At 49.9% G+C, this 12074-nt stretch overlaps 1 protein-coding gene across 1 annotated transcript; it reads left to right on the top strand.

Annotated features, from left to right (window-relative positions):
- The first annotated feature begins 1410 nt into the window (after positions 1-1410).
- Positions 1411-9433, top strand: TRIM45 (tripartite motif containing 45). Its single transcript, XM_053970160.1, has 6 exons — positions 1411-2075; positions 4250-4983; positions 5973-6102; positions 7880-7994; positions 8215-8341; positions 9106-9433. The coding sequence occupies exons 1-6, from the start codon at positions 1750-1752 to the stop codon at positions 9255-9257; spliced, it is 1584 nt and encodes a 527-aa protein (XP_053826135.1). The 5' UTR covers positions 1411-1749; the 3' UTR covers positions 9258-9433.
- Positions 9434-12074: the final 2641 nt, after the last annotated feature.

Here is a 12074-nt window from a genome sequence, read left to right as displayed (position 1 = left end):
TTTTTTTGTTTGTTTTTTTTTGGTTTTTTTTGGATTTTTTTTCTGCATTTCTGCTTTTCCTTTCTTTCCCCAAGTCTCACAGGACTCCCTTGATGATTCTCTCCAGCCCATTTCACTACAACTTCCTCTAATCATCCTGAGTGTGCTCCTGCTTTGTACTGGTAACTCATAAATACATTACTCAGCAGCAATCTGTGCTCCAGCCTGATCAGTGGCAGGGCAGGTGATCAGATCAGCTGGACTGGATGCTCAGATTTCCTCTGCCACTGCCAGTCATGGCTTATTCCACCATCTCTCTGCAGCGATGGAAGATGCTTCCATTCTCTAGGTAGCTGACATTTTCTGCACAAAAGTGACATTATGACTCTTCCTGTTTTCTTCCCGCACCCAAGTTTACAGGACCATTTACTATTCTTTCCTCCAGCATGATTAAAAGAACCAGTCTTTCTTTGTGACAATATTGAATATTGTTACCAAGTCATCTTGTCTCACAATTACTGCACTTGCTAATAATTCATCTGAAGAAGGCTGTTGGGACATATTTTTTCTTTTGATTGGCTTTGAGGTAGAAAACACTTCATCATGACCTAAAACTTTGATCTTCTATTACAACATAAAAGACACAGGAATGTTTTGAGTATATCAGAAGAGGATTTCTGTGTTAAGCCATTGGGCATCAGCGTGGCATTAATATCTGTTACAGAGGAAATACTCACTTGTGTTACATAGAGATATTAAGTATTTACTGCTCTGTAAATGGACTCTGTAAATGGTTCTAAAAAACAAAAACCTGACTGGAGGTGTTCCTAGTTGTTGGTTTTTGACTTAGGGAACTGAAACTCCAGAAGTCTCAAATGCTCTTCACATTACATTGTATTCAAAATGGCTAGCAGGATGGGACAGGTAAGATACTGAATGTCCTGGGCAAACTAATGGAGAGACTGGTAAAAAGTTCAGTTATTAAGAGCTGAATGTGGTACTCTAAAGGACACTTTACAGAAACGAGCTTTTTCAAACCAAGGAAAATTGATTTCAGTCTTTAAGAGCTTACACATCAGACTGATAAAGACAACCGTGTAGATGCCATCAAAGTCCAAGGGACATCATGACTGACGTTGGGCTTTCCAAGCCTGCCTTTTGCAGTATTCCTAATTCCCAGGTGCAGTGAAGGAAGACAGCCACCAGCCCGTCCCGGTGGGCAGTCGCAGGGAAGCCCTGCCGCCTGGCACCGTCTCAGTTAAAGTTTCACCGCTCTCGCTCAGCTGTGCGGCGAGTTCTCCAGTGATCCGAAGGAAAAACTACCAAGGCCTGAAGGCATCCAGCAGACCGACAAAGAGGCTGCAGAGGCCAGTCAGGCGGTAAACCTGGAGGTTTGGAACTGGAAGAAGAGGAAACATGATCTGCCAGCGGTTGGGTGGGAAGGGGCCGTTTCCCACACAACCGGCGGAGACAACCCCGCAGGTCCCAGAGGAGGGGAGAGAGGGCCCGTCCCTCCGCGCCTCGGTGAGGGGGACGAGGACAAAGGGGGCCGCCAGATCCCCTCCGGCCGCCTTCGCCGGAGGAGGAGTGGCGGGGTAGGCAAGAGCAGGGTCCCCTGGCAGCCCCCGCCCCTCACAGCGCGGCCCCCGCGCTCCTCACGGGGCGGGCGGCGCCGGGGCGGGGAACGGCCCCGTGGTGGGGGGCGGCGCGAGGCGCTCCCCACGGGAATGCTCGGCGGAGCGTCCGTGAGGGGCCGCGCGGGCTGCCCGCATGTCGGGACCGCGCTGCCCGCAGTGCGCCCAGCCCTGCGTGTCGCCGCGGCTGCTGCCCTGCCTGCACTCGCTGTGCGAGCCCTGCCTGCGGCGGCTCGGGCCGCCGGAGGGGCCGCCGGGCGCCGCTCGCCCCGTCCTGTGCCCGGTGTGCGACGCCGAGCTGTCGCTGCCGGCCGGCGGCGTGGGGCAGCTGCCCCCCGACTGCCTGGCCGGGAGCCGCGGCCGGGCCGCGGCCGGGTGCGACCTCTGCGCCGACGGGGCGGCGGCCGGGCGGTGCCTGACCTGCGGCCTCCGCCTCTGCCGCTTCTGCTGCAGGGCGCACAGGTGAGGGGCGGCCCGGGCGGGGACACCGGGACACCGCGGCTGGGGGGCGGCGGGAGGGCGCAGCGGGCAGGGACCCGCTCAGGGCGAGCCAGAGCAAGAACTGGCGTGTCTCCCGGTTTTTACCCGCCGCTCACCACCCCTGCCCAGAGGATGCCCGCAGGATGCTCTGTACTCGGGTGGGGGACAAGCGAGCTGCTAGCATAGAATCATAGAATATCTGGAGTTGGAAGGGACCCACAAGGATCATGGAGTCCAAGTCCTGGCCCAAGACAGCCGCAGGAATCCCATGTGCCTGTGAGTGTTGTCCAAACACTACTTGAACTTCCTGGGAATAGGTCCATCAGCCATGTTATTGGCCATTGAGTCCAAAATCAAGCCACCATTTGCCTGTAGTGCTGTCCACATGCTGGTTAGCATCTCAGTTTAGTATCACTGGGCAACAGCTATAGGTATGGGCAGCTACTAGCAGGACAAGAGACTCACATGCTGTACTGTCCCACTTTGGAAAAGACACATCTCCCAAAGGAAAAGGGGAACGTTAAGTCGCTGCTCTGCCTGTCTCCGCCTCCAGGGCCATTTACTGTGTGTATGTGTCAAGGCACCCTTAGGCAAACTGAAAGTCCTGTGGAAGTGCTGCCTAGTGTGGTTGCGACCTGCTGATGATCAACCCATGTGCTTGCCTGACACATGCTATAGAATTATTGCAGAAACAAAAGGTAACTGCAGCAGAGTTAGGAGTTAAAGAGGAGAGGAGTGCAGTGGCCTGTAAGCCAGGCAGAGGACAGTCAGCACTACAGAAGAAAAGTGATGTAAAGCCTGAATGGCCTTCTGAAGCAAGGAGGTGACAGGCAGGGTCGGAAAAAACACCCAACAGCACAAGCGAGGGAAGCCTCATCCTGGGTTAAGCAACTCAGCCTATTCCCTCCACATTTGGTGCTCCTTTCTGCTTGATTAGCAAATTCTTTCCCCAGAAGGAACTGAGACGTATTCCTCCCTGCCCTGCCCCCCTGCACATACTGGTGCCTGTGGGGAAATGGTTTAGGCTCTTAGTTACCTTTCCACTCTGAGTGTAATTTTCTGCATACCATTCTGATTAGCTAATGCCTCATACCCCATGGAGCTGCTGAAGAGTGATAAGATACCTTGAATAGCAGCCTGCTGCTCTGCCAGGGATAATTGCAGAAGGGAGAAAGCTGCAGAAAATTTGTCCCTGTGACCCACTTCCTATAGTATTTACTGCTATAATTTTTTCACCCCACTGGCATCTATAGACTTTCACTTGATTTAGTTGATGTCAGAGCAAAACAAGGGCTAAGAAAAACCATTTTGAAAGGATTTCCTGGTGTTGTAGGGAAGGTTTCTATGGTTCTGAGTGCCATGGTTGTGCTCCTTGGAACAAGTGAGAGAGATTTTAGGCTGAAGTCACTGGAAGGCAATACTAGAAAGCTTTGAAAATGTAGTGGGTCTAAGGGAGATTAGTGGGAAGCAAAAGGAGAAGCATAAGAGCCTGTGGTGAGGTTGCTTTGTGTTACCAGAGCAACTCTGCAGAGCTTGGTCCTTGGAGTATGTCTTTGGTTATGGCTTGGAGTTCCCGTTGCAGCTGCCACAAGTCATTAGTGCAGGAGACAAGTAAGGAGGGGGGGGGGGGGGGTTTACATCCTTCTCAATAACTAACTCCCACTGTCCAAAATAGTAGAGAATGGAAATATTCTAGTGCTGCCCTGTGACATGGTAGATATCTGGGTTATAACAAGTTTTTTGTGTCCCATCCTTGGTCTCTTCTGAGCAGGACCTAACCTGGCAAGCAGAAGGAAGCCAAATTTGACTTTTGGAATATTAAATGTTTTACTGTTTGACTGTCTTCTAGCAGTGGCCTGAACTAGATTTTCCCCTAAGGGATATTAGACCTCACTTGCCTTGTGTCTGAAATCCGCGCTGACTATACAGTCAGGAAGGCTCCAGGAGCCTGGGAGCAGCCCCTAATGAGCTCCTCCTTTGTGTGGAGCCTAGTTCTCAGGAGAGCACAAGTCCTTTTGGGGAATTTCAATGGAGACAGGAAGGAGCAGTGCACACTATGGGTTGCAGCCCATTGCAAATAGGCATTTGCAGAGGGTCTCAGTTTTTGTATTTTGTAGCCAACACGCATAAAGTGATTGGTGTTTGCTCCTGCTCAGGAGACAGAAGAAAACGGCCTCTCATGCTGTGACAGAGCTGGAGAACACCAAGGATTGCAGCCAGGCTGGGAAGCCTCTCCTGTGCCCCTCCCATCCCACGGAGGAGCTGCAGCTGTTCTGCGAGCAGTGTGACCAGCCCGTGTGCCGGGACTGCGTTCTGGGCAGACACCGTCAGCACCCCTGTGACTTCACCGGCAATGTCATCCACAGGCATGGGGACACCCTGCGGGAGCTGCTGAAGAGCAGCCAGCAGCACATGGACACCCTGGAGGATGTGCTGAGCCAGGTCGATGAGATGGGCAGTGCTGTCCGCAGTCGCGCAGAGGCTGTGGCTACAGAGATCTGCCTGTTTGCCAGGGGCTACGTGAAAGCGATTGAAGAGCACCGGGACCGGCTGCTGAAACAGCTGGAGTACTTGAAGGTGCAGAAGGAAAACCTGCTGCACTTGCAGAAGGCCCAGCTGCAGCAACTGCTGCTGGACATGAGGACAGGCGTGGAGTTCACGGAGCACTTGCTGATGAGTGGCTCAGATGTGGAGATCCTCGTCACCAAAGGGATGGTGTCCAGCCGTCTGACAAAGCTCAACAGCATTGCTTACAGCACCCACCCCAGTGTGGATGACAGGATCCAGTTCTCCCCCCACGAGAGGGCAGGGCAATGTTGTGGCTATGAAGTTTTTGGGGCCATTCTCAATAAAGTGGTCGATCCAGCCAGATGTACCCTGCATGGGGAAGGTAATGGGGTGCTGTACAGCAGCTGAATGGGAGTGCACCGCTCCCTGAAGTCACCCCTCTGCTCTCTGTACCTACATGATGTGCAGCTTCTGGCACTGTTGGCTCCCTGCTGTCCAGGTGTTGACCAGGGGCAGAGGTAGAGCCCCAGCAGAAGTTGCATTGCCTGCTTATGGGAGCTGTGCTGGGCAGGGAGCCAGGCAGCTTTTCTTATCCAGGTGTGCAGAGCATATGGCACTGCCCTCCACAGCATCACCAGCCTCAGCATGGGGCTGAGGCGCAAGGAGGGCTCACTCGGGGGATGGGAATGGCACCTGCAATAGCAGGATGTGATGATTAGCTGGTGGTCCAAGCTGTTCTGCAGCATGAGCCCAGGCAGATCCCCTTTGTGGCTGATTAAGTTTTTCCCATTACAGCTTCTGCTGAGATTGGTATAGGAATACCTGGCAATATCTTGATGGTTTTATGGATATTTGCTCACTAAGGACTTGGAGCTGGGCCAAGCAAACAGATAATGTTCAGACCATCCCACAGAGCAAAGCCAGCTCTGGTCAGTAATGGTTTGTGCAGGGCAAATGAGACAGACCCAGAGCTTGTTTGATCCCTTCCATACCAAACTGTAGGTGTTGAGTTCTCTGGGGCACAGTGGGTTGCTGTTCCTTCTTCCTCTGGATTGCGTGGTGCATCTTGAGGCCTTCTGGGAACGTGTGTAGCTGGGCTTAGAGCGACAGGCAAAAAGACTCCCCGTGGTCTGTACAGATCTCTGGGCTAAACCTGCCAGACATCTCTCAGAACCTATGGCTTCTACTCTCTCCTGATACCTAGTCAAAGTACCTGTGAGTGGAAGGACCTGTACACCCAGAAGCAAAGTCCTGGCTGTGCTCTGATGGGGCTGCAATTCTGCAAAATAGATGGGAGGTGGCAGTTATGGCTTGACTTGAATCCTTTGTAGTTCTGTGTCTTTCTGGTTTGGTGTTTGTTTTTCTTCCCAGATCTCCACAGTGCCCGTCAGAACCAGCTGAGTAGCTTTACCCTACTGTGCAAGGACACTACAGGGGAGCGCATGGGGCGGGGAGGAGAGGCTGTGTGGGTCACCATCACCCACAAGGACAAGAGGGACTGGTGGGTATTTCACCCAAAAAATCCCTGGCTTAGCCTTTCTGCCTCCCTTATCCTGGCTCCCTGCTTGCTTAGGTGGGTGGATGTGCTTCAGCATGTGGGTCAGAATCTGTAGAGGAAAAGGCACTACTCTTTTTCCCACAGTGCTTCCTAGTGGTTGTGTTTGGCTGGACAGTGATTGCTGAGATTTGTATTAAGTCTGAGTGATTTGGGCTTCTTAAGGGATTCAACTCCTTGTGTGTGTTGCTAGGCACAGTCAGAGGAAGCTGTTGTTCCTTGTCACTCCTCCCAGCAGACACCTGGGGCTCCTGCTTTTTTTAATGCCTAATCAGCATAAGTCATTGCAACCCCTGTATGACAGTCGCAAGTCAGGCAGAGAGTTCACCAACCCTATGAGCCTCTGACAGCTAATAGAAGTGCCTTCTTCATGTTCTGGTGAAAGAATCTGTGTTGTGCTTTCATCCTTTTTCCTGTAGTTGCAAGCACTGAGTACTTTAAAATGTTTGAAGGTTTTCTAGCAAAACCAGAAAAGGCTGCACTTGAGCTCCTCAGTGTTTCCACAAGGAAAATGGCCAACCAGAAAAAAATTATAAACCAAACCACACTTGTCACTAAAGAGTAGCCAGGCACAAAAGCAGACCCAGTTGGGGATTAGTTCTTAAGAAAAAATATCTGTTGTTTTATAGTAGCTGGAACCAGATGCCAGCATTAATTTGTTCCAGGAGCACTCATGATGGGATGACCTGATGAAAAGAAGGGACAGGATGCTAAAACCCTTTGCTGTGTTGGCAAAGCACACAGAAGCAGTGCTGGCTGCCCAGATGCTTATCAGTAGAGCATCATTGTCCAAGAATATTGTTCCAATGTACTTTCCTTCCATAAGTGCACCTATAATGTAGGAAGGTGCCTGAGGGGTTTCTGGATTTCTCTTGGTGGGGTTGAGGTCGCTGTGGCCATGTTAAGTCAGTTTCTTGCTCTTGCCTGTATGCAGTTGCTACATGGGTTGCTGAAAGCTGTCTGGCTTTGCTTTGAGGCACAACAGCTGTAGAAGAGCATGAAGTATCACCACACAGTTCATGGTAGGAAATGATGTAGGCAGCTGTACTGATGTGAGGTGTTGGGGGTGGGGAATACAGATTATAAACTGTCATGTCATGGGGCCCAAGAGACTAATTAGTGGGGATTAACAAGAACACCTTCCTCTATACAGAGCTGCCTGATAATTGTCTGTGAAAAGCTTTCCATCTTCCTGTGGAGCAGGCAATTTATCCTGGAGTAACCAGCTGAGGCTTTCTCTCTAGCACTCTGTTCACCAGGATTCCCTGTGAAACACAAAGAGCTCCACTACAAGAAGGGAGAGTTTACCAGCAGGGACCTATAACTTCTCAGCACTGAAGGGAAAAGTTGAGGTCCGTGCAGTTGGGACAGTGGTTAAAGTGATTCAAGCCTACCCTATTATATCCTGTCTTCTTAATGAGTTTTTTCTGGAGGTAACTGCTTGCTGAAGCTGTGAATTTACTCCCTTTCTGTGGGCTCTTATCTGATGGGATAATCTGACTTGTAAGTGTGCTGTGTGTCATCTGCCTTTTCGGTGTGCAGGTTGCTACAAATCCTTGCAGTGCAACTGGCTTTGTGTGACTTCCTTTGTATGGTAATTGCAGCTTCCCAGTAGCAGGGGTGTGTGAAAACCACTCTAAGCCAATCTAGGCCAAACTGGTTTACATTTAAAGCAATTTTCTGCCAGTCACTGACCTCTTGGGTTTCTCTCCACTGTTCACAGTGCAGTCAAGCCAACAGTATGTGACAATGGTGATGGGACCTACTGTATTTCCTACAACCCTGAGGAGCCAGGCTTGTATGCTGTCTGCGTCTGTGTGAAAGGGCAACATGTGCAGGTAGCATTTCTTGTTTCTCTTGCACTGCTTCTTCTTTACCTACTTTTCTTTTCTTAGGTATTTGTTTCAAATCTGTCTAAGGATTACTTCTACCACATAGCAGTTTAAGGCTGTGCTTATTGATCTGTGACTGACAGGGTCACCCAGATGGTGTCTGAGAATGCAGACACGTCTGACAGCACCCACTGCAGCAGCCTCTCTGTTTGTTTGTCCTCTGCAGGGCTCTCCCTTTACTCTGCTGGTGAAGCACAAGTTCCGTGAGCACCAGGGGGTGTTTCACTGCTGCACGTTCTGCTCCAGCGGAGGCCAGAAAGCCGCTCGCTGTGCCTGTGGTGGGACCATGCCAGGTGGGTGCTCAGCTCTCCCCACGCTGCTGGCATCAGGAGGATTTGTTGCACTAGATCCTCCCTAGTGGATAGAGGTGTGAGGAGATACTCTCACCCAACTCCCACCTCGGACAAGCACCAGGAATGTGGTGAACTGTGCATACACATGTTCTGATGGGATGACTGCAGCAGGGAGAAATGCAGCAGGACAGACGAAGGGGCTTTATGGCACATCCCATAGACAGAGACCTGAGGCAGCTCTCCAGGAGATCTTTCAGTCCTTCTGAGTGAGGCTGAGCAGCAATGCACCTACAGTGTTCCTGATCCAGTGCTGGCATGTTGGGAGCTTGTGGGCCGTGTCACACTCTGGACAAGTCTCACTCCATGTTTAGGACAAGCGTTCAACTCCCTTACTTGTTTAATCCCAACATCTTCCCTGTCCTTCACCTGCAGGTGTCATCATGTGTTTTTTTGTGTTTTTAGGATAGAGCTCACCTCTTCTTTTTTCTGTGCTTGATCTGTATCTTTGGCCACAGACACAAGCAACTGGCATGGGGTTCTGGATGCCCATGTATTGATTTATTCAACAGGCAAGGGGATGGAAATCATCAGCTTTCACCAGCTATTGAGATGAGTTGTTCTTTATGGAGCCCTGGCAATTTTAGCTTTGAATATGCTGTGTTCTCATCAGCACATTTTAGAGAAGTCCTGGGGCCAAAGCCTGTAGCACACTGGGATTTTCTGGCTCACTTTGGGTTGAGCTGCTAGTGCCTCTTCTCTTGCAGGTGGGTACCGAGGCTGTGGCCACGGACACAAAGGTCACCCTGGCTGCCACCACTGGTCATGCTGTGGACAAGTGAAGGAGAGCTCAGAGTGTTTGTGTGGGCCACCCAGCGACACCTCACAGAGGAGTTTGCTCAGGACAGTGGCACTCTGAGCAACCAGGTGAGCTCCTGGGAGTCCAGGGTGCTGCTGGCTGCTCCAGGAGCACAAATGATCCATGAGGATCCATATGATCAATCCTTGCTCAGCCTTGCTGCCAGCAAACAGCTTGATGGGTGTGAGTTGAGAGATGGGGGATGAGGGAAAATAAAAACCGTGCCTTATGTTCCATCCAAGGGTGTGTATGCAAAATTATTTTGTGCTCACACAAGAGCAAATTCTGGGAATTGTACTGCTGCCTACACTTCTGAGGACTTGGGGCCTATGGGGACATGCTCTAAGGGGAAACTAAGTCTGAGCAGTTACCTCACGGGAGGGTCAAGAGATGTCCTATTCTGCAGGGTCAACAGCCTCTGCTGTCCTTCTTGATGAGGTTAAAACTGCTCATTGAGGCCCATTTCAAAGGGTTTGTGATCATGCCTTGGAAAGGCTTGGCAACCTGAATATGGCTTCTGGCTCCCTATTGAATATGCATCTGGATTCCAGGCTTGGATGTGTGCATATAGCACAGTCATGCTTCTGGGAACTGCTCTTTGTTTGTAACTCCTACACTTCCTCGAGGTAAACTGTAGTCTCATTATACTCTGCCTGCAAAGTAGGGGCAATGAGAGATAGTAATGTATCTGCAGGAAGGCCCAGAAAACCTCCTGGCACTGATAGGAACAGGAATCGGAGTATCATTCACCTGGTCTTTTTGTTCTCCATGGAGATGATGTGGGACACAGTGCTGCTGGGGATGATGGGGGAGCCAGGGCAGTGCCCAGCTCACCAAGGGAACATCTGGGGGCAGTTTGAGCATCAGTAGGAGTCACAGACACAAGTTTGCAATTGTCTGTCCAGAACTGGAGCACAGGAGATGGAACACAGCAAAACTCCTGGATTTGGTTTGTGCAATCTTGGTAAGGCATTTACCAACCCATAGTTGGGGAAATGGCATCTGTGATGAGGAAGAAGAGGCACTTCCCTGGAAGGGCAATTGCCACCCATCTTGCCTGCTTGTCTGGGTGAAGCAGACACCCCGAATATCTTCCTTTACAAAACACATTTCTGTCATTGAGGCTGGGAACACCACTGCCTTGAGGGTAACCTTGCCAGTAGGTGTGTGTGGCTAGGGGCTCCTGATTCTGCCTGAGGAGCTGGGCAGTAAGGTCCCACTGTTGGTCACTCAGGGAGAGGAATGCTGCTCCACTGTCAACAGCAAGGACTGGGTCTTGCTTTCTGCATTATGGCAGCTGGCTTGTAAATAGTAGAAACCTGCACTGTCTGTGTGCTTGCTCAGCCTTAGAAGTCTCTCATTTGTTGTTTGTTCCTCTTAAAAAGCCAGTTTTGGAACTTCTTCCCAGCAAAGGAGACAGGTAACCATATGCAAATGCTGTTTATAGCTTTCCATGAATCATCCAGAATGCTTCTCTGTCAAGCAATCAGGGAAGGCTAGGCAGTTTAAATCTCCAAGTTAGGCAATTTAAATCTCCAAGTTGCTGAGTCTGAAATTTCAAAATAAAAGTTTAGTTTGAGTTAGCCATTAATGGAACAAATAGTAACTCATTCTCATCCTTGCTGTGTACAGAGTCAATGCTCACTGTAGAATGTGATGTAAACCAAAATGCCTAATTTTTAGTGTCTTTCTAATTCTTTTCCCCCCACCCCTTAGGTGTGTTGTTTTTTCTCAGAGCCTCCATGCTGTCTTGCAGAGGGAACACATAAGGACAGCACTACCTTTTAGGCACATAATTTCTGACTAAAAACATCTTAGTCCTCTCAGGCAGAGGAATGTATTTTCTCTTTGTGTTAGGTAACTCTTACACACCCTGTCACTGATGTTTTCCAAGAAGCTGTTTGTCAGAGTTACACCAATGAAATTTAAACTTTTCATGGAACTGCAGCACTCCATTTGACACGGGCAGAGGAGTTTTTGGACAGCTTGGGTCAGGCCCTGGTATTGATTTTTTTCTTTTTGTTAGACTTGAAGGCCCACTTGGTCCCAGGTATTAGGAAGTATTAGCCAGCTACCACTGTGTGCTTGGTGTTGGTTGTGCATGAGGATATATTGAAGAACCATCTTGATAAAAGACATTTAATGACCTTTGTCACTTTGAGGGGGGGAGGCTAAGTCAGAGTGTTCTTCCATTATTTGACAGCAGCCTTTGCCCTCAGTCTTTATAATTCACAGTACTTTGCAAATGAATACATCCTTCTGATCTGCTGGAGTCTTGACATTGGACCCCAACATTCATTCCCAAGATAGGCTTCCAGTGCTGTATTGGTAAACCATCTGGGTCAGGGGTTGCATTAGGGAATGTAGTTAGTCTGCTGGGCTATATGATGTTATATCTGTCCAGCTGGTCCTTGAGATAATAAAGGTATTTTCAAGACAGACGTGAATGCAGTGCTGACAGGACAGTATCTACTGCACTGGTAGATACTGATATTTTTCTTTTCCCAGGACAAAAGTTCTTGATAAAATTGCCTGTCTCCAAAATTCATGAAAAAAATGAACATGAGGCAGGGCTTTCAGAGTCAAGAGAAGAGAATTTACTCCCTTAATGGGGAAAATAGTGTAGCTGGAAGAAAAACCATGAAGAACAAGAGACTGTGGAAAACCTGGAAGGATGCCTGGAACCTGAAAGCCTCCATCTAGGGTGCTTCCAGAGTCAGGGCCAGGTTAAGGTAGCTCTCCTTTGAGAGGCAAAGCACGCTGGTGACACGACTGCGCTTGTGCCTCTCTTTCACGAGTGTCTATTTTGTCCCAGAAGCATGGAGCAGAGCAGATTCTGGCTCAGATGGGCTTCTTCTTTTTCCCACAGCAGAAGGT

The sequence above is a fragment of the Vidua macroura genome, chromosome 2 (genome assembly GCF_024509145.1).
Source record: "Vidua macroura isolate BioBank_ID:100142 chromosome 2, ASM2450914v1, whole genome shotgun sequence".
Lineage (NCBI taxonomy): Eukaryota > Metazoa > Chordata > Aves > Passeriformes > Viduidae > Vidua > Vidua macroura.
Note: the sequence above shows the minus strand (reverse complement) of the source record. Positions and strands in the feature narration are given on the sequence as shown.

Excerpts from the sequence above, each read along its gene's own strand:
- TRIM45 (XM_053970160.1), top strand. The coding sequence starts at position 1,750 with ATGTCGGGACCGCGCTGCCCGCAGTGCGCCCAGCCCTGCGTGTCGCCG. Across the intron at positions 2,076-4,249 it reads TTCTGCTGCAGGGCGCACAG|GAGACAGAAGAAAACGGCCT; the intron begins GTGAGGGGCGGC and ends GCTCCTGCTCAG. Across the intron at positions 6,103-7,879 it reads CACAAGGACAAGAGGGACTG|TGCAGTCAAGCCAACAGTAT; the intron begins GTGGGTATTTCA and ends CACTGTTCACAG.